Raw genomic sequence first — 21,752 nt, forward strand, 5'->3', positions numbered from 1 at the left:
TGTCCAAGTGTGGTAGTGACCACCTGTTGCTCTGCAGGAGGTCCTGATGTTGCAGGCTGGGGATTTTGAGGGAGGAGCAAGTGGTTTGCTGCTGTCTGGTCACCTCCATAATGAGGGTGTGGATGTAAAGAATGGCAGGTGGGACAACAAGGTCTTCAACTGCACCCTCTTGGTGCCACTCGGACCTGGGCACCCCTTCATCCTTGCTCTTGTCCTGACTGATGTGGAGATGGTGGAGCAGCCTGTGATCGGATTGGGGTCTCCCGACTGTTGGTCCAGTGAAGGATTTTGGAGGAGGTCTTTGCTCCAAACCTAAGCTGTGTCCAGCATCATTGCATGACATCCTTTACCCATTAAAGAGAATATAAAATAAATAATCTAGGTTCAGCGTGGAACACAGTCAGCGATGTCTCACATGTGTTTGATCAGCTGCTCTGCAGACTCCTCTCTGCGAGATAACACCATAGGATGATTTCCTGCAAAACATATGTTTGGAAACGAGGTAAAATACTGAGCAAGTCTGTAGATCCACTGGGGAAGGTGTCGGGAAATGAAGACACTTGGCTGATTCAAACGGAAAAACCCAGAGGATTTACACATTCCCCGGTAGAGTCAGATTCCGTAGACAATCTAAATTCTGATACGTCTGTCTATGTTTGTCACAGGAAACATCTCAGAGCTTCGTCAACCGCCACTCCAAGCTCATTAGCTTGAGATAAATAGGTGTTCAACAATATTTGTTGTTTTGACAAACTTCCTCTTGACTCTCTTTTTTCGCTACAGGAAAGTAGTGGTAATTGGGAGGTCAAACCAGCCTCTGTGTCTGCTGCTTCTCCAGCCCGGGGTGAGGGGGCTGCCCCACCACCACCTCCCATAGCCCACTGGGCCCTCGCTGTGTACACAAAAGCAGATGTGCACCTTGACCTCCCTGTTGGGTTTGGATGATGGCCTTTCCAGCCCACGTTCAGCCGCATGTCCTGTCTCCAGATTCTATAAAAGGGCATAAAAAGTTTTTACATCTCTGCTCCCTGCGAGTGAACGTAAAAGCCTGAACCTGAAATCATGGTCCATTGCGTTAACTGTGTAATGAGGCTTGGGAAAACATCCACTGATGACCGTAGTTTCAAACACGCTCGTTTGTGAAGTACAGGGTTGTATCACAGCAGTGGAAACAATAGCTTATTTCGAAGAATGCAGCCTCTGAGTGGTGTATTGTTGTCATAGGTTCGGCACTGCGTTGGCAGCATCGAGCCAATGATTAGGCACATGCCAGAAAATGAGTCACTGTGATGGCCTCAGCTGACTGTGACCCCCTCTGACAGCCGCGCTCTGGCTCCTGTGTCAGGTCTTCACTTAAAATAGTAGTAAAAGCAGTAGCAGCAGTTCATGACCAGTGAACTGGAGTGAAAATGAACTCAGTGAGGTTCCTAGTTTTGAAAGCACGGTGATCACCAGAATTGGGGCTCTTCAGGAAAAAAAAAATGGTCTTCTCATTTCGCATTAGCAGTAGAACATCTTGGAGTAGCATTTCTCATCCCAGTTGACGGCTGGAAATCACGGCATCCTTGCTTTATTTAGATAACCCCTCCTTGTTCATTATGCTGGTGGCGAGGCCAGATCTTGGCCTGTCTACGTAGCAAACTGCCCACAATTATTTCATAAACATCTCTGAGCACAGGGAAGAGGACTCAGAGGGGACCAGGCCAAGCCAAGACATTGGAGAGCAGCTAAAACCAACATAAAGGAAGGTCTTGCAGCCCTGACCGTAGGAGGGCCCCTGTTTGAAGCCAGGAGATGAGGAAAAGCTGGTCAGATTTGGAGCTGGGTGGAAAAGTGGATCAAGTGTGTCTCGGTGGTGGAAGATGAGGTCCGTGTGCCAGGGGAGGGGCTGCCAGGAGTGAGTGAGGGGCCCGTTCCCACCCCCATGGGGTTAACTGGCAGGCGGACACACCCTGGAGGACGGAAGGGAACAGAGGATGGCACGTTGAAGTGCCTGAACCATGGGTTGGGACCACAGCGTGTGGTCTGCAGGGCCAGCCCGGGGGTCTGGACTTCATCTTGAAGAACTGGGGGATCGGTCAAAGGGATTTGAGAAGAAGAGCTCCATCCCCATGGACAGAGCTGCTTCTTAGAAGATTCCACCGAGGCCAGCATGGCAGAGAAGCCAGAGAGGAAAGGGGAGTGTCTGGGAACTGGCTGGGTCAACCAGAGGGACCATGGACCTGGCCCAGGGACCAGGTTGACCTCACCTCCAGCCCTGTGAGTGGAAAGGAAGGTTTGACTCTGGGTGCCCCGGGCTCCGGGTGGCGAGGCTCTGAACCCCGAGACCTGGGGCGCCGGACCTGGGCGGAGGCGGCAGAGCTGGGCAGAAAGTCACTCACTCACTCACTCACTCACTCAGATGCTAGTATTGCCTGTGGGTGAGGCTAGAGGGTGGGGGCTGCGTGGAGACTGCGACAACAGCTCAGGGAGGGCACGGGCGGTCGGGTGTTTACCAGGCACCGTTTACAGTGCCGCTGTGTGTCACCCCACTTCATCCTTCCAACAGCCCGGAAGAGGGGCTGCTCTTTCCCCTGGTATTCATGAGGAAGGTGAGACACAGAGAGGTTAAGGAGTGTGACCAGCTAGGTGACATGGGTAACCCAGGGCCAGATGGGTGGCATGGGTAACCCAGATGTGAACCCAGGGACACAGGGCCTAGTGTAGTTCTTTACCCCGCAGTGCATGGTTCAGATATTTGTGGAAAGGTCGCTGTGGGCCCTGAAGAAAGTTCTAGTTCTCAGGGGAAGATGTGGGGCAGTTTTCTAGGAGGTGTGAGCAGCTGGGTGACGTCAGGCCCGCTGAGAAGACGCAGCTGCTTCAGGAGAAAGGGAGCCTTGGCCGAGGGTGGGCTGGAGCCGGGGCCTCTGGGAGAAGGCGAGCACCCATTTCATCCTCGAGGCAGTGGCCCCAGCCTGTATCCCGCATCACACAGGGGGTGGTAACGGGATTCGGGGAGTCAGGCCCAGGCCTGCCGAGCACGTGCTGCTCTGTCTGGCTTAGCGTCAGGACCAGGCCAGCGTGTCGGCCGTCTGTGCCTCAGGACCCACGCCTTTAAGTCTGACTCGAAGGCAAATATGACACTTGTAATAACAAAGGAAGAAAGAAGCAAGGCCAGTGAACCGGGGTTTGAGGGCCAGAGTTACCTATCCTGTGTCTGCAGCAGGCCTGAGGCCACTGCTCCTCAGAGCGTGGTCTGTGGAGCTGTCTGCAGTGTCCAGAAGCTTTCACAGCAGTTTGACCTGCTGGGACATCACAGAAGTGGGCTGGCCAAACCTGGCCACAGACCGGCAGCTCTGGTCTGTGGATGTGGTGTGAGGGTGCCTGCAGGCTCTCTGCTGTGCATTGTGTCATTTACCCCTCTCAATAGACACGTACGTAGGTACCGTTATTGTCATCATTTCGGGGATGAGGACCCTGAATCCCAGACAGGTTAACCTACCTGCTCAGGGTTACAGACCTCAGGCCTGTGGCCAGGAAGCAACGCAATGTCCCCTCCCTGGGCACTTGCAGCTGTGGACATGTCCTGTCATTCTCGCAGCAGTTCTGCCAGCCTCCTGCTGTCCCCACACCATCACCCCACCATCAGCAGGGCCCAGGCCCATAGGCCGGTGTTCCTTGAGACCCTCCAGCTGGGTTGGAGAGGTACCAGGCATGCTGCTGGCCAGTGCCCCCTGGAACCTGGGCCCATGGGCAGGGGGGTTATTCCTCCTGCACCCAGTTGGAAACTTGCGACCTTAGGAAGAAAGAGAGGAGAAAATCAGCAAAATCTGAATTCCTGTAATTCTCATTGACTTACCTCTTTCCTGCCTCACTGCATTGTCAAGGATAGGGATTTGCAGAAGTTCTCTGGAATATAGGACTTTCTTAACTGCCAACTCTGCCCCCGCCCCAGGCAGCCAGGCTCCTGGCTCGACTGAAGGAGCTCCCAGGTGGCTGAGGTGTCCAGTCCTGGGTAAAGATTATCCGTCCCTTCATCCATCGCATTGTTCATCCTCCCGTCCAGTGTGAAAGTGAATGGCCTGAATAAAGACACTGTTTCAAGCTCTCAAGGAGCTAAAGTTTTGTTTCGTCTGAAAGAACCACATACATTAGCACGATTAGCACAATTGTTCTAATTGTTGTTACATAATTTCCTCTTCAGAGGCCTTTCTGTCTACGTTTCAGTACACTTCACATGGTTTAACCCAGTTGCCTTGGAAAACGCCACTCAGGCCCAGATTGCAGGCAAGCACTCCTGCTATACTTAGCCTCTAGCTGTGAGTCATCGGCAACTTCGCAACCTGGAAATGGTTATAAAGCCTTCGCAAGCATCCCCCATGAAACAGAAGGCTCTGTCAAACCCTTGCGGGGTCACTTATCTAGTTGTTTTCCTGCAGAATTACTTGTCTTGAAACATAAATTGTTGATCAAAAAAGACATGAAATATTTAAATGGCGTAAAAAGATTCTTTGGTACAAAACCAAAAACGAAGTAAAGACAAGCTTCATTTAAACAATGTTTTTCACCAAACATCTTTTTCATCAAACATCTTCCAGCATCTTAGGACAGACTCTTGTTTTTCTTGTCGACTGAAGAAAAACGTAAGACCTAAAAGTTGTGTGTTACGTTTTATTCGGGGATCTTACTGAGGACTGTAGCCCAGGAGATAGCCTCTCAGTTCGCTCTGAGGAACTGCTCCAGAGAAGCTGGGATATATTGGAGCTTTGGCTGGAAAAAAAACATGTAGTCAAACATCCACAGACTAATGCTAATCACAAAAACCAGACATCTCAAGTTAATGATTTTAGTGTTTTTCCATGTATGGGAAGATGCAAGAGTTTGGGCTCATTGAAATTATTCCTTAGATTCACATCTTTACTATCTAGGAGCCAGTATCTTGTTTTTCTCCATTCTGAATCCCCCCAGGGTGGACCGTGGGGGCTGCTGCAGTGGCCTGATCCCTGTGGAACTGGAATGGCAGACAACATTCCCTGCCCACGTACTGGGTGAAAATCATACATGTATGATCTACTCTGCTAAGTTGGTGTTCTGTTACCCTCCCGACAATGGGTGTTTAAAACGAAATGGTCCATTTTTACTGATATAGGACACTTTTTTTTTTTTTTTTTTTTTTTTTTTTTGCGGTACAAGGGCCTCTCCCGTTGTGGAGCACAGGCTCCGGACGCGCAGGCTCAGCGGCCATGGCTCACGGGCCCAGCCACTCCGCGGCATGTGGGATCTTCCCGGACCGGGGCACGGACCCGTGTCCCCTGCATCGGCAGGCGGACTCTCAACCACTGTGCCACCAGGGAAGCCCTATAGGACCCTTTTAAAGATTTATTCATTTAATCAGCTATGATTTTCTAAGAACAAGAATTCATGAAAACTCATTCATCCGTGGGCTGGCCTCTTGGGTGTGGACAGTTTGTCCCTGACCTGACAGAGCCCACGGAGTAGAAGGAAGGACAGGCCTCTAAATGAGTCATGATGACAAACGCTATGACAGGGGTGTGTATGTACAGAGTGCTGCAGGAACACCCAGAAAAGAAGGAGCAATTAGTCCCGCTTGTAGGGCGGGGCAGAGATCAGGCAGGTTTATTTTTATGAAAGGCCTTCTCAGAAAATGGTTCTGCTGAAGCAGTTCTTAAATAATAACACGCCTCTAGACGCCTCAGCAGCCAGGAGGGAGGAGCTGTAAATATCACACCAAGATTAGTTCACGTAAATAGACACCCAGAGGTTTATTCAATGGGGAGCTCTCTGTTCCTCATGATCAAAAAGGAGGATAAAGAGGGGTGGAGAAGTGCAGACATCTGGGAGGCTGTCAGGACCGGACACTATTCAGAAGAGTCAACACCAGAGTCGAGGATATCAGTTTGAACTGCAAATTACCTGGCTCTGGTGGCAGCTCTTGGACACGTCGTCCGAGCGGCCCTGCAGGAAGCGCGTGGCACGTGGTAGCCGAGGAGGACCCCGACCTGAGGACCCCGGGAGCGTGCAGGCACCTTGCCACCAAGCTGTCATGTTTGTTTTTCTGGGTGGGCCCTGACCTTGCACAGAAACCCCCGGCAGTCATGTGGTGACAGGGCAGGCCTGCGGCAGCGCTGCCTGCGAGGGCGGGCGCTCATCAGAGTATTTCTCTGGTCCCATTTACTTGGGGCTGTTATTTTTTTTAAAAGGGACAATTTTGATAACTTTAATTGAATAAGGGACACAGGTGAAACTTAATTCTACAGAAATTGAGCACAGACCACGTGCAAGGACAGTGCTAGGTCTGCAGGGGATATAAGAGTATGCATATATCCTGGGCTAGTAAGATCAGATACAGAAAAGATAGCAAACCTTTATTTAGACAAAGTTAGGACTAAGGTAGATCCTCACTGATGGAAAACGTAGGCAAATTGCTCCAGGTGGAGGAGGTGTATTTTATATGCTGAGAACACTGTCCTGACCTCAGACCCTGAACTCAGCAGGGAGTAACTAGCGCTGGAGCCAGTGGCCTCTGGACCTCAGTTATGCATTGTCTCACTCACGCTATTCTTCTCAGTATTTTGAAGATGAGGCTCTTTTTCGGGAATTTATTCTTTTCTCCTCTGTGCGGTTGAGAAGATGTACTGAATTTTATAACTACCGGTTGAGGTACATTTATGTACAGTCAACTGCACGTAATTAAAGCATATGGTTTGATGAATTTTGGTATATGTTTACACCCTGGAAAACCATCACCACAATCCAGATGCAGGGTTTTTCTTTCACTTTCCAAAGTTTCCTTCTGCCTCTTTGCAACCCATCTCTCCCTCTACCCGTACCTGGTCAGCTTTCTGTCACTATAGGTTAGTTTGCATTTTCTAGAATCTTCTTTACATGGCACTGGGTGGAACACACTCTTTTTTGTCTAGTTTTTCCACTCAGCATAATGGTATTTTTTTTTTTTTTTTTTTTTTTTTTTTGCGGTACGCAGGCCTCTCGCTGTTGTGGCCTCTCCCGTTGCAGAGCACAGGCTCCGGACACGCAGGCTCAGCGGCCATGGCTCACGGGACCAGCCGCTTCGCAGCATGTGGGATCTTCCCGGACCAGGGCACGAACCCGCGTCCCCTGCATCGGCAGGCAGACTCTCAACCACTGCGCCACCAGGGAAGCCCCAGCATAATGGTTTTGATGTTCATTTATATCTTGGTATTTCTGTGGTTTGTTCCTCTGTTGACAGGAGGGTTGTTTCCACTTATTAATTTACAACAATTTGCATGTCCGTTCTCCTGTTGATGGACATTTGGGTTGTTTCCAGGTTTTGGCCACTACAGATAAAGCTGCTGTGAGCACTCATTTATGGTCTTGGTGTGGACATAGGTCCCTTTTCTGTTGAGTAACAACCTAGGGGTGGAACGGCTGGGCGGAGTGGTAGGTGTGTGGTTACCATTTAAGAAGCCCCCAGCTGTTTTCCAAGCTGCTGAACTGTTCTGCGCTCCACCCGCAGTGGAGAATTACAGTCGCTGGGTCCGTCTTCAGTTTTCACTGTTCTAGTGTGTGCGAAGTTCATTAAATTTTAAATGTAAATTTTTTCCTGGGAGCATCAAATGTGTTAGCAGCTATTTCTTCAGTAATTGTCTTAACTCAGCGGGAAATGGAATCCGTCCAGCCAGGATCACTAGCCTCACCTGCAGGGGTGCCCTGGGCCTGGGGTACGAGGCATCCCTGTGGGGTCCAGGCCCTCTTTACGGGGGTGCAGGTGGAGTGGCTTGCAGGGAGTGTGAATAGTTGGCCCTGAGCAAACCACAGGGTGCCGGGAAGTAGCTGAATAATGCTTTCACAGCTTCTGATTCAGCAATGTTTTCACATGATCATCATTCCTTTTTAAATAGTATCCACCTTAAAAATAGAAAAAGAGAGGGCTTCCCTGGTGGCGCAGCGGTTGAGAGTCCGCCTGCCGATGCAGGGGACACGGGTTCGCGCCCCGGTCCGGGAAGATCCCACATGCCGCGGAGCGGCTGGGCCCATGAGCCATGGCCGCTGAGCCTGCGTGTCCGGAGCCTCTGCTCCGCAACGGGAGAGGCCACAACAGTAAGAGGCCTACGTACCGCAAAAAAAAAAAAAAGAAAAAGAGAATTTTAGACTAGATCACTTTTCAGGGGACTGCCCTAAATTCAGTAATGAACAGCAATCGATTTGATGATTCAGCTAATTCCATTCAGTGGATGACTTGGAATGACAAAAATGGAGTATTTCTCCTTTTAAAAAATTTGATGGCAGAATTCAAACATACATAAAAGCAGAGAACAGCATAATGGGTGGGCGCAGGGGGTGGGCCCTACGCAGGTGCCCATTTGTGCCCATTATCGTGCGTTAAAAACTTTAAACTTCTGTATTATTTGGCTCGATTGTTTTATGGGCAAAGCCCTCACCTTCGTTTGCAAATCCTTCTGTGGGCATCACTGACTAATAGGGTGACTTGTTCATGCCCATTATCTCATTATCATGTCTAACAAAACCAACAGTAATTCCCTACTAGCAGTGAACTTCCTGTCCTTACTTCAACTGCCCAGATTGTCTTCAAGGTAACTTGGAACAGTTACAAAAGGGATTCTTAAGCTGAACCTACTGGTTAGGACAACAGGTCAAACAAAGAGTTCGGCTGCAACTGTGTTCATTCTAGCTCATTTCCCCTGGTTCCTTCACGGCAGCATCTTCCTGTCCTTCCTGCCTCTTCTTGTCCCTCCAGCTCCCTCTGTGCGTGTCAGGGTCCCAGCCTCGCAGCTTTCATCAGGGGGTATGTGCTGTGTGCCCACCTGTGCAGGTGAGGGACCCCGGCCTGGCAGAGAGCAGCAAGGGGTGATGGAGCATGTGCTCCAGGGCGCATGGAAGGGAGGCCAGGTGTTCACGTGGACGAAGGGGTGCGGAACGGCTGAACGGGAGCTGCCAGGCATCTTCGGGGAAGTGTGGTCTGGCATTTGGTGTTATCATTTGAATCATTAATCTGAGAGATTGGGGGGAAGCTGAGGTTGCCAGGGAAGAAGTAGTAGGGACGGCTGCACACCCAGGGCTGTGACATCTGACCCGTCACCTCGGAGTTTTAGAAAAGGTGACGCCCATGCTTCCAGGATTTGGGGTGCGCTGGCTGCTGGGCTGAGGCAGGCTGGGAGGACAAGCACAGGTCACTCTGTGACTGACCCAGGAACGGTTTTCTCCAGATGACGGCCCGAGCTGGGCCCTCTCGGGTTTCAGGGAACCTCTGCCGGGAAGGACTCTGGCCATCAATCTGTCTGCTTTTTTTTTTTTTTGCGGTACGCGGGCCTCTCACCGCCATGGCCTCTCCCGTTGCGGAGCACAGGCTCCGGACGCGCAGGCCCAGCGGCCATGGCTCACGGGCCCAGCCGCTCCGCGGCATGTGGGATTTTCCCAGACCGGGGCACGAACCCGCGTCCCCTGCATCGGCAGGCGGACTCTCAACCACTGCGCCACCAGGGAAGCCCAATCCATCTGCCTTGCCTGTCGCTTCACAACCCACATTCCCCATCCACTAACAACCAAGAAAGGTCAGTGAGCCGTGCTGGTGGCCCTCGGTGTCCTGGCATGACTCGGAGTAGGGCACTGGCCAGTGCCACCCCCGCTCCTGGATGCCGTGTGCGATCCCGTCGTGTCTGCTCAGTTGCACGAGTTGGCCTGGCACAAATGCTGCCCCTCTGGTTCGGCTTGAAAACGTGGTCCGTCCCGGTTCCAGCTGCTGCTCGCTGGGGCGATCACTTCCCCGCACTTTCTACGGTTGCTCTGACCATCTTCCTGCCCTGCCACGTGCGTTTCCTCTGTGTCTCATCAGTTTCCCTGCAGCCTTGGCCTAGGGCCTGTATGCAGGAAGGTTAATGAAAACAGAAAGAGAAAACCAGGCCGGGGAATGCAGAGGGGGGCAGGGGATGCCAGCCATGAAAGCAAGTCTACGTGCAGTGAGGGGGCACTGGCTTTGTCTTTGTGTCTCTGACAAGCTGGGCAGAAAAGGAAGCCCTGATTGCCATAGCTCTCATCACTGAAAGGAAGACAAGCTCTGTTCCTCAGAGGAGGCGTCATTTTTCCTGGCACCGAGAGATCATTAATTACTCGCAGGGGTTAGTTGTGGTCACTGCTACCCACCTACCTTCCGTGGCTTGCCGGAGATGCTCGCTTCTACCTGACACACGTTGTTAGCACACCTACTGTGTGTGGAGTGTGAGGTCAGTTGCTGGCAGAGTGGAGGAGCCTGTCATGGAGCTGGGTCACTGTGGTTGCCATGTCGTGGGTACCACGTTCCAGGCACGCGCTGACAGGGCTGTGTCTGTGCGCCTGGGAGGCCATGGGTAGGAAATGGACGATCGGCCCTTCCGTGCCAGGGGACAGTGGATGGCAGGAGCGAGGCACGGAGGTGTCCGAGAGCACGGCCTGTTTCTGGAAGGACGAGAGAGCTGGTTCTCCAGGGAGGAAGGATGGTGGGCTTCGTGCTGCCCATTAGAGCCCCTCCATCTGCTAGGCTGCTGAGGGGGGCTGGAAGCTCATCAGCTCTGTCAGCAGACAGCCCTGGTGCCATGGGGAGGGAGAGGCTGGGGCGGGAGGCTGAGGTGGGAGCTGCCGTGGAGGCCCAGGTAGAAGAAGAGGCTGTGATCGGAGCCCGTGGACAGGCTGTTGGCGCGGATGGAGACGCGTGTCACAGATAGAACGGATGGACTGGTGAGCAGGTGGGGTGACTTCTCAACAATGAGGAAGAGAACGGTGGACATTTGAGGGGCCCTTTGCCAATCCCTCTGGCCGGCACCGAGTTTCCATTGTCCACGGAGGCCCATGGGGAGAGCAGGACGGGTCCTACTAGCCTCGTTTACGTGTGGCTCAGGGAGACGCAGAGAGTCGTTCAGAGTCGCACAGCCTCAGGCTGGGCGTCTGACCGTGAGCCTGGGGTGGTGGGCAAAGCACGGTCTGGAGCCGTCGCTTTGGAGCAGGACACAAAACAGCAGCTCTCCCTTGGGGTAGGGGTGAGATGAAGGGGCCGAGGAGCCCTGGGCTCTGCACCTGGCGGGGAGGCTGCCTGTAGAGCCCCACCTCTGTGGCCTGATCCTGCTGAGGCCAAGCAAGGGGGGCGTCCCCACGGGCCGACCGCTTCACTTCATACCCACCCGCCTGGGCGGTCCCGAGGGTGCCACGGCCTGGGGGCACCGAGAACGACCTAGGGTTGCCAAATTAAATACGGGATGCCTGTCGTGTGATTTTTCAGATAAACAAGGGATGTATTTTAGTGTAAGTGAGTCCCACATCAGCACCGTTTATCTGACGCCCACCTGTAACAGGCAGCTGGCATTTTTCTCTGTTATCCTCCCAGCGTCAGAGAATCGGGATTACAGTCTGTAAATCCAAACCGATTGGTTTTCTGCTCTCACGTGGTACTGCTGTCACCAGGGCCCTGAGAATGAGTGAGTGTGTGTGTGTGTGTGTGTGTGTGTGTGTGTGTGTGTGTGTGTGTGTGAAGTGAGGGCAGATGGAGCACCGACACCTGACGCTGGCCTGGAAGGTTCTGGGAGCAGGATAGCGGAAGAAGGATTTTCCATGAACATCTATCGTGAAGACTGGCAACCTGAATCCAGCTCTTATTTTCTCTTTGTGTTTTCTAAATTTTATTTTTTAAATTCATGCAGAGTCAGCTTGACTTCTTTGGTGTCCAGTTCCTTGAATTTTAACCACACGTATAGATCTGCTCAACCAGCCAGCCCTGCAACGAGGATACACAGAACAGTCCCATCACCCCCAAGACCCCCCCAGCCTCCCTCGTATTCTCCCTGGCAACCACTGATCTGTTGTCCATCACTACCATTCTGTCTTTTGAGGACGCCGTCTAAATGTCCTCATGCAGTGAGTGTCCTTTCGAGAGTAACTTCTTTCAGCGACCGCCTCTGAGATTCGACTTCTTGCGTGTCTCAGCGGCTCATTTAACTTTCACCGCTGAGTCGTGGCCCATTGTGTGGATCCAACCCAGTTTGTTTACCCGTCCATCCATTGAAGGACATCAGGGTTGTTTCCACTGCTTTGTGATTGTGTATTGAGCTGCAATAAACGTTCCTGGACTGGGTCAGAGGGGGTATGTTTAACTTTGTAAGAAACGGCCAAAGTGTTTTCCAGGGTGGTTGTACCATTTTGCATTCCCACCAGCAAGATACGAGACGTCCAATCGCTTTGTATTCGCACCATCTCTTGGTATTTTCAAGACTTTTTTCCTGTAGCCGCTCTCATAGGTGTGGAGTGGAACCACATCATGGTTTTAACTCCCATTTGCCGAATGGCTAGTGATGTTGAGCACTTTTCATGTGTTTATTTGCCGTCCATAGATCTTCTTTGGTGAAATCTCTGTTCTGGTCTTTTGACCAGATTTTTAATCCAATTTTTAATTGGATTATTCATTTTCTTTTACCGTGTTTTGAAGAGTCGTCATTTAAGGTGATACAAATCCTTGCTCAAATATGTGATTTGCAGGTATTTTTCTCCCTGTGGTTTGTTTTTTTGTTCTTTTAGCAGTGTTTTAGAAGATTAGATGTTTTAAATTGTGAGGAAAACCATTTTTTTGTTTTTTGGGTTTTTTTTTTACACTTCATGCTTTAGACATGCTTTGGGTGCCATGTCTGAGAACTGTTGCCTAACCCCAGGTCATGAAGATTTCCTCCCATGTTTTTACTTTTCCATTTAGCTCTGTGATGCATTTTGAGTTAATTTTTATATAAGGCGTTAGATTTAGATGAGTTCTTCTTCCCCTCCTTGTCGTGCTCTCTTCTTTCTCTGGCATAGGGCATCCAGTTGTTCCAACAAAGCTCTTGAAAAGACTGTCATTTGCTCCTTCTTCAAAAATCAGTTGCCCTGGGCTTCCCTGGTGGCGCAGTGGCTGAGAGTCCGCCTGCCGATGCAGGGGACACGGGTTCGTGCCCCGGTCTGGGAAGATCCCACATGCCGCGGAGCGGCTGGGCCCGTGAGCCATGGCCGCTGAGCCTGCGCGTCCAGAGCCTGTGCTCTGCAACGGGAGAGGCCACAATAGTGAGAGGCCCGCGTACCGCCAAAAACGAAAACAAAAACAAAACAAAAATCAGTTGCCCATATTTGGGTGGATCCATTTCTTTTTTTAAATTTTTTATTGAAATAGAGTTGATTTACAATGTTGTGTTAGTTTCAGGTATACAGCAAAGTGATTCAATTATACTATATATATACGTACATATATACATATATATACGTGTGTATATACATCGTTTTTCAGATTCTTTTCCATTATAGTTTATTTTAAGATATTGAGTATAGTGTCCTGTGCTATACAGTAGGTCCTTGTTGGTTATCTATTTTATATAGAGTAGTGTGTATCTGTTAATCCCAAACTCCTAATTTATCCCTCTCCCCTCCTTTCCCCTTTGGTAACCATAAGTTTGTTTTCTGTGTCTGTGAGTCTGTTTCTGTTTTGTAAATAAGTTCATTTGTACCACTGTGGATCTATTTCTTGATTCTTTATCTTTTTTAATTGACTTATACCTGTTCCTTCACCAGTACCATTGAATATTGTAGCTTTATATTTAGCCTTAAAACAGGGTAATGTGATTCTTCCAGCTTTCTTCTTTTTCAAAACTATTTGGGCTAGTCTCATTTCTCTGCCTTTCCATAAAAATTCTGGAATCAGTTTATCTATGTCTACAAAATAAATCCTGCCTGAAATGTTGTTAAATCCGTAAGTCAATTTGAGTCTTCTGCTCCATGAACATGATATATCTCTTCATTTGTCTAGGTCTTTTTAAATTTCTTTGATGAGTTTCTTGTCATTTTCAGCATATATTGATAGATCTCATCTATGTTGGCTCAATTTATACCTACATATTTTCCATTTCTGGAACCATCATAAGTGGAATTTGAAACTTCAGTTTCCAATTTTCATTGTTGTGTAGAAATAGAATTGACTTGTGTGTTGACCTTGTCTCCTGTGACCTTGCTGAACTCATTTATTAATTGTATGAGGTTTCTGTTTTGGTTTGATTTTTTGCAGATTCTTCAGGATTGACTATGTATGCCTAGAAAATACATATATTTTTATTCCTTCCTTTCCAATCTTTATGGCTTTCGTTTGTTTATGTTTTCTCTTCTTATTGCACAGTGTAGACTTCTGGTTTGAGGTTGCCTAGGAGGACTGAGAGTCTACATCCTTGCCTTGCTCCTGATCGTAGGGAGAAAGCATTCAGCCTTTAGTATTATTTAGTATGATACAACTGGAGGCTTTTTGTAGAGGAAGCTCCCTTTACTCCTAGTTCGCTGAGACTTGTTGATGTTGAGTTAGGCCAAATGCTTTTCTTTTTTTAAATCTATATGTTAATGTGGTTTCTCTTCTGTAGATGGTCAATATGGTGAGTTACATTTATTGATTTTAAAATAGTGAACCAGCCTTGTATTCCTGAGATAAAATCCACTTCGTTGTGCTGTATTCTTCTTATATATCCCTGATTCTGTTTGCTAATATTTTTTGAGGATTTTTGCATCTGTGTTCATGAGGGGTATTGGTACTTAGTTTTCTTTTCTTGTGATGTATTTGTCTGGTTTGGGCATTAGTGTAATATTGGCCTCATACAACGATTTGAGATGTGTTTCCTCCTTTTCCATTTTCTGGAAAAGATTTGGTAGAATTGGTATAATTTTTTTTCCTTAAATATTTAGTAGAATTTGCCAGTGAAGCAATACGGGCCTGAAGATTCCTTTTACGTGTTCTTAACTACAAATTCAAATTTTTAAACAAGTATATTTGAATCATCCATTTTATCTTCCGTGAGATTTTGGTAGTTTGTGGTTTTGAGGAACTGGTCCATTTCACGTAAGTTGTTTAATTGTGTGCATGGATCTGTGAAGGGCATTCCCTTACTATTCTTTTTAATATCTGTGGTTTCTATAGTGATATCTTCTTTATAGTTCTTCATATTACTAAGTGGTATCTTCTCTCTTTTCTATCACTCTTGTGATATATTTATCAACTTTGTTTGCTTTACAAATTTATTTTATTTTATTTACAAAGAACCAACTTTTGTTGTCATTTTCTCTTTTTTTTTTTTTTTTTTTTTTGCGGTACGCGGGCCTCTTATTGTTGTGGCCTCTCCCGTTGCGGAGCACAGGCTCCGGACGCGCAGGCTCAGCGGCCATGGCTCACGGACCCAGCCGCTCCACGGCATGTGGGATCTTCCCGGACCGGGGCATGAACCCGTGTCCCCTGCATCGGCAGGCGGACTCTCAACCACTGCGCCACCAGGGAAGCCCTGCTCTAATCTTTATTGTTATCTGACTTCTCCATGATTCCGTTTATTTTCTCTTGTTTTAATTAGGTGGAACTCAGATTATTGATTTCAGACATTTCTTTTCTAAAATAAGCATTTTATACTATAATACGTTTTCTTCTGAGCACTTCCTTGTTATCATCCCATCAATTTTAATTTATTTATTCATTTATGTTCAAGTCCTTGAAACTTCCTTTATATCCCATGGATTATTATAAGTATATTATTTATAATACAAGCAGTTTCCAAGTGCTTAGAAATGTTATGGTTCTCTTTCTGTTATTGATTCTAGTCAGATTCCAGTATGGTTAGAGAACATATTTTACATGCCTTCAATTCTTTTTACATCTGGTGAGGTTTGTTTTGTGACCCAGGAGATGTTTTATCTTGGTGAGTGTTCTATGTGCACTGGACAGCTGTTTTCTGCTACAGTTGAATGGAGTTGCAGAAATGTCAATTGGATCTGGTTGGTTGATAGTGTCATTCAGTTCTTCTGTATCCTGTTGACTGTGTATTAGTTATATTGATTACCAAGAGAGGACTGTTGTCTCAAAATTTAGTTGTGGATCTGTCTATCTCTCTGATGAGTTTTGTTAGTTTTTGTTTCATGTATTTCAAAGTGTCTTTGTTTGGTGTGTTGAAGTTTAGGATTCTTATGTCTTCTTGACGAATTGATCCCTTTATTATTGTGTAATATCCCTTTTTATCCCTGGTAATTTTCTTGAATTTTCTGACATATTATCTCTATCTCATATTGACATAACCCTTCCAGCTTTTTTTGGGTTAACATTTGCATGGTATATTTTTTCCATAATACTACTTTAACTACCTATTTCATTATACTTAAAGTAAGTTTCTTGAAGACAGTATATATTTGAATAATCCATCTTTCAGCTGAAGTGTTTAGACCATTCACATTAAATCATAGCATCAAACCATTAAATTCCATTAAACTATTTATATGAATGAAAAACATTGATCTGTAGTTTTTATTGATTTTTTAAAATTTAGGTCAACAATTTAGTTATTTTTTTCCCTTTCTTGCCTGTTTTGCATTCCTGTTTCCCCTTTCCTGACTTCTTTCGAGTTATTTGAAAAAACTTAGTGTCTCATTCTAATTTTTCTACTGTGGTTTTTAAGTAACTTTTGTTTAATTGTAGGGGATTGAAATTGTATGGATTGAAATATACAAACGTTTCACAGTCTCCCTAGAATCAGTCCTGTATCATTTCATGTGGAATATAGGCATTCTCCATGGTTATGTGTTACATCTGTATTGTAAAAAACTCAAGAAGAGAAGAACCGCCTCTTAATGTTTGCCTACATGTTTATCATTTCTGTTGCCCCTCATGTTCCAAGTTTCCTCCTCATTGTTTTCATTTAATCTGAAGAACTTACTTTAGCCATTTTTTTAGACCAGTTCTGCTGGCAGTGAATTCTCTTTGCCTTCATTTGAGAATGTCTTTATTTCATCTTCATGCGAGAAGCATATATTTGCTAGATATAGAAATCTGGGCTTATAATTCTTTTCTTTCAGTACTTTAAAGCGCTTTCCCCCACTTCTTTCTAGCTATTATAGTTTCTGTAGTTGTTCAGATCATTCTCATATAAGAAATGAGGATCTGTCTTGTTGCTCTCATGATTTTTTTTCCTTATCTTTAAATAGTTTGGTTATAACATCCTCATGGGTAGCTTTGTTTATATTTGTCCTATATGGGGTTTACTGAACTTCTTGAATCTGCAGGCTATGTCTTTTACCAAATTTGGGGAGTTTTCTGCCATTATTTCTTGAAATATTTTCTTCTGCAATGCATTCTTCTCTCCTCCTAGGGGTCTGTTGACACACATATTAGACCTTTTGGTGTTGTCTAATCGGTTCCTGAGTCTGTGTGTACTTTTTGTCAATCATTTCTCTTTATGTTATTCAGATTGGAGAATTTATATGGACAGATACTCAAAATCAGTGAATCTGCTCTTGAGCCCATCCAAGGTGTTTTTAATTTCAGTTATTGTATTTTCAAAGCTAAGATTTCCTTTTCGTTTTCTTTGTATCTTCTGTTCCTTTGCTGAGACGTCCTATGTTTCCATTGATTTCAAGTGTATTTGCTCTTACTTCTTGGAGTGCTTTTGTGACGTTTGCTTTAAAGTCTCTGTGAAACAGCTCCGCTCTACGGATCATCTTGCCGTGGCGTCTGATGGTTGCCTTTCCCCATGTGAATTGAGATGAGTAAATTTGGATAGACTTGTTGAATATTACGTTATGATATTCTGGCTTTTAGTTAAGTCTTATGAGAATGTTGATATTTTTGTTCTATCAGGCAGTTGACTCAATTGAGTTCAGTTTAAATTTCTGCCAAGCTTTCCGTGGTTATTGTTTCAGTGTCAGTTCTGCTTACAAAGCCTTTACGATGCTTTCAGATTTTCCCCACGTTTGTGCCACCCGTGGCCAGTCTGGGCCCCGGGGGACGGTCTGTCTTACAGTCCAGTTCTCAAAGGCTGTGACTGCTGCTAAGGGTCAGATCCACATTGGTGCGGTTTGGAGATGCCACAGGGAGTTCATACGACTTCATGGAGTTTCTTGAGCTCCTCCTTTTCTGCAGTCTCTCCAGGGCTGTCTGCTTCTCTGGGCTTCCCCTTTTGGTGCTCCAGCCAGAAAGCTGGGGCTTTATTCACCCGGATCCGAGGTGCAGTTCCTGAGACTGCCCACTTCTGGAGCAAAGCAGCAGCAGAAGAGAGTGGAAAAAGCAGTGGGGTTTACTCTACCCTCTGAGAAGCACAGCTGCTCAGAGTTCTAGCGTTCTTTGGCCCCCACTGTACCAGCAGCCCTACCACCACGAGACTGCTTGGGACTGGGCTCGCGAGCGCAGGGTGAGTGTACAGGGGCCTCCCCCATTCTCTCTGAGCACTGGGGCCCCTCCCCTGCCCTGGGAGCAGATACTCTGTCCGTGCCTTTGTCCTCTGTACAGTTCATGCTGCATTGAGTCAGGACTCGAAAAAATGGTAAACTGAGCACCAGTTTGGTGGTATTGTGAATTCCAGGCTTCATCCCCAGTTCGCCTGTTATAGTTTATGTCTCAGAGTTCTCAAATCGCTGCTCCATGCCTTCCGGCCAGGTGTTACAGCTGCAGTGAGTGGGAGAGACAGGGCATAGAGTGTTTATTCCTTCGGAACCATTTCCTTTTTCTTTTAAGATGTATGTGCCTGGTACGTCCAGACAGTGTAATCCTATTCAGCACTAAAAGGAAATGAGCTATGAGGCCATGAAAAGCCATGGAAGAACCTTACATGCATTACTAAGTGAAAGAAGTTAATTTGAAAAGGCTACACACTGTATGAGGCTAAATATGTGACATTCTGGAAAAGACAAAACTATGGAGAAAATGAAAAGATCAGTGGTTGCCTAGTTAGGGAGTCGGGGAGGACAGGAGGGATGAACAGGTGGAGCTCAAAGGATTTTTAGTGCAGTGTCCCTCCTCTGTTTGATACTACAACAGTGGATACATCATTATACATTTGTCTAAACCCATAAAATCTATAACACCAAGAGTGAACCCTAAAGTAAACTAGGGTTTCTCGGTGATAACGATGCTAATGCAGGTTCATCAGTTATAGCAAAGGTACCACTCTGTTGTGGGCTGTTGATCGTGGGGGAGACTAGGCATGTGTGGGGACAGGGTTACTTGGGAAATCTCTGTACCTTCTGCCGAATTTTGCTGCGAAACTAAAAACAAAGTCTATTGAAAAAGTCATGTGTCAAAGCATCTCCTATCAAAATAATAATTGTAGGGCCTAGTAAATGTAGTTGACATTTCAGGCAGTTTATTTGAAAACAGAGAGGAAATAAAATTATCGAAGAAAGTATAATGCACCCTTGGAAGTACACCCAGTTACGCCACACATTTCATTTCGTTTTTTGTAGTTAGGGCACGGCTGTTCATTCGTTTCTCCCGTACGGTTTCTGGGCTCTATCCCTTATTAGAATTACCTGGGTTTTAGTAAGTAATTTTTAAAACACTAAAACTTTATGATTTCACTAAGAATGTAAAACGTGTGCAATGCCTTTCACATAAATTTGTTGTGCGGCCTCGCAGTAAATGACTGGGATTTTAAAAAGCTAAGCCCTGTGATCATTAGCCTCCGGGTGCTGGGCTGGTACGCAGGGTGGGGTGTGCTGGTAACCTGAGAGTGACAACAGCTGTACCATTGCTCACAGGCCCGAGTGTCTGGGAAAGGAGTGTTCCCGCAGGCGGCATGCTGCGTGGGCGCAGGGCTTGGTGCAGGGAAGCATATGAAGAGTCAGCAGCCCAGCCGACGCTGAAATCGCCAATCATCCCCATGCTGAAATCGGCAAGGAAAACACATCCCCTGTGGAGGCATCCTCCCACCCCCAGTTCTACAGATTATAGCTGTCGTTTTATTATTTTCGTGGCCACTTGGCTTTTGGAAGAGGAGTGCTTGGAAGAGGCTGATCCGTGCTCCCTGGCTTCGGTGTCTGGAATCACGGACCCGTCTAAATATAGCACCGTTGTCTCCTGTGGAGCTGAAGGAGGGGACAGGTGGCCATAAATGGGAGTGCTCTCCCTGGGGCTGGTTCTCAGGTTGGCTAAGCTCTGGATCAAGTTCACCCTGTTCAGAGAGTGTGTGTGAGTGTGTGTGTGTGTGTGTGTGTGTGTGTGTGTGTGTGTGTGTGTGTGTGTGTGTGAGAGAGAGAGAGAGAGAGAGAGTTTCTGTGAACGTGGAGCTTCTAAATTTATTTATCATTTGATATGGGTATTTACGTGCTAGCGTTTGCGGCCACTGTGTTTTTGGTCCAGAGATAGGATTGTCCTTTAGGCGTCCCCAGGGGCTGCGCTTCTTGTTTTGTACATGCCTAGCATGTAGGCGCAGGAAGGAGGTCAGTAAATAACATGAAACTGATCTGCTCTGGTGTGTGGCCAGGGGTTCAAAAAGCATGTCGGAGAAGGGAGATGGCCCATCCGCGGTCCTCTCCTGATGGCTTCTTACATGGCAGCTCTGTGCTGTGTGTGTTTACAGGACATGAGCACACTGAGTTCTTGTGGCCACCTGGGACGGTGGCCTTGTTGTCACCTGCGTTTGATGGCACTGGGACTGCAGTGCAGAAAGAGTGATGCATCTTCTCTCTGTCCAGCAGTCCATCTGTCCATCCACCTGTCCATTGTCTGTCTGTCCATCTGTTATTTGTTATTAGTTATATCCACATAGGTCCCAGAGGCAAATTAGGATCACAGAAACTTTTTTTAAAATTAAGGATGACTGACCCATAGGGAGAACAAAAGACTATATAGAGAGTAAAAAAAAAAATTACGTTTTTTTATCCAGAGAGAAAAATTTTAAACTACTCTTTACTCATTATACTTCTAAAATTTAGAAAGTGACCAAAACTGTTATTTAAGAAGAAAATAATAAATTATTATAAAGTTTCTCAAATTCTTTGTAAATGTTTATATCTTATACATCCTAAATAATAAAAGATACAGTCTAACTCCTTTTGGAATTGAGTTCTCTATTGGGTAGGTGGGGAGGGAGCAGGAAGGAGAAGGAAAGAAAGAGGGTCAGTCTGTGGAAGGCAGGAAAAAGGAGCAGAGGAGTCTGGAGAAACACGGAGCAGCAGAGACAGAAAAACCAGGGGCCAAGAGAAGGGGGAGGGGCTGGGAGGTCGGGGTGTTGGAGAGACTGAGATAGGAGGGGCGGGTGCTGGCTCTCGTGCTGGCTGAAGAATCAGATGGAAATTACCCCCAGTATCCTTGTGCGGTTCGATAGTCCTTTCTCCATTTTCTACCAGTATATTTTTTAATCGGTTATTTTGGAAGGATGTCAAGTTTATAGGAAAGTTGCGCACTTACTACAAAGAATCCCTTTCAGCACTCATCCCAGTTCCCCGGTTATCGATACTTGCATTTGCTCTGACGCGCTCCCTGTTACCCTCCTCCTACCCACGGGCACATCTTCATATACGCACACGCTGTACCTCCCAAGCTCCCACTCGCCGCAGGGCTGACTCCCAGCTCTGACACCAAGAGCCTGGTTTCCAGAACCATCCATAGATGGACGTACTTACCCCTTTAATGCCCTGCATATGTCCCACTCCTTCCCCCCCCCCCCCCCCCCCCCCCGCCAGCTGCCTCCTAGGCCATCTAAATCAATACCTTTTCAAGAAAATAAAAGCAAGGAAAGGAAGGGAACAGCACCTTTTTTTTTTTTTTTTTTGCGGTAGGCGGGGCCTCTCACTGTTGTGGCCTCTCCCGTTGTGGAGCACAGGCTCCGGACGCGCAGGCTCAGCGGCCATGGCTCACGGGCCCAGCCGCTCCGCGGGCATGCGGGATCTTCCCGGACCGGGGCACGAACCCGTGTCCCTTGCATCGGCAGGCGGACTCTCAACCACTGCGCCACCAGGGAAGCCCAGGAAGAACACCTTTTAAA

General features: G+C 47.3%; 1 protein-coding gene across 7 annotated transcripts in view; it reads left to right on the forward strand.

Annotated features, from left to right (window-relative positions):
* COBL (cordon-bleu WH2 repeat protein) overlaps positions 1 to 21,752 on the forward strand; it is a 260,231-nt gene that overhangs the window by 13,004 nt on the left and 225,475 nt on the right. For 4 of the 7 annotated variants that reach the window (XM_060157506.1, XM_060157508.1, XM_060157509.1 and 1 more), the window contains exon 1: positions 9,358 to 9,551. The exons of 1 other annotated variant lie outside the window; for it this stretch is intronic. In XM_060157506.1, coding sequence (XP_060013489.1) covers positions 9,373 to 9,551 — 179 coding nt within the window. In that variant the 5' untranslated portion in view covers positions 9,358 to 9,372. Of the gene's footprint in view, positions 1 to 9,357; positions 9,552 to 21,752 lie in introns of those variants that run through there. 2 more of the 7 variants (XM_060157504.1, XM_060157505.1) reach the window with 2 other exon arrangements.

The sequence above is a fragment of the Lagenorhynchus albirostris genome, chromosome 8, assembly GCF_949774975.1.
Source record: "Lagenorhynchus albirostris chromosome 8, mLagAlb1.1, whole genome shotgun sequence".
Classification (NCBI taxonomy): domain Eukaryota; kingdom Metazoa; phylum Chordata; class Mammalia; order Artiodactyla; family Delphinidae; genus Lagenorhynchus; species Lagenorhynchus albirostris.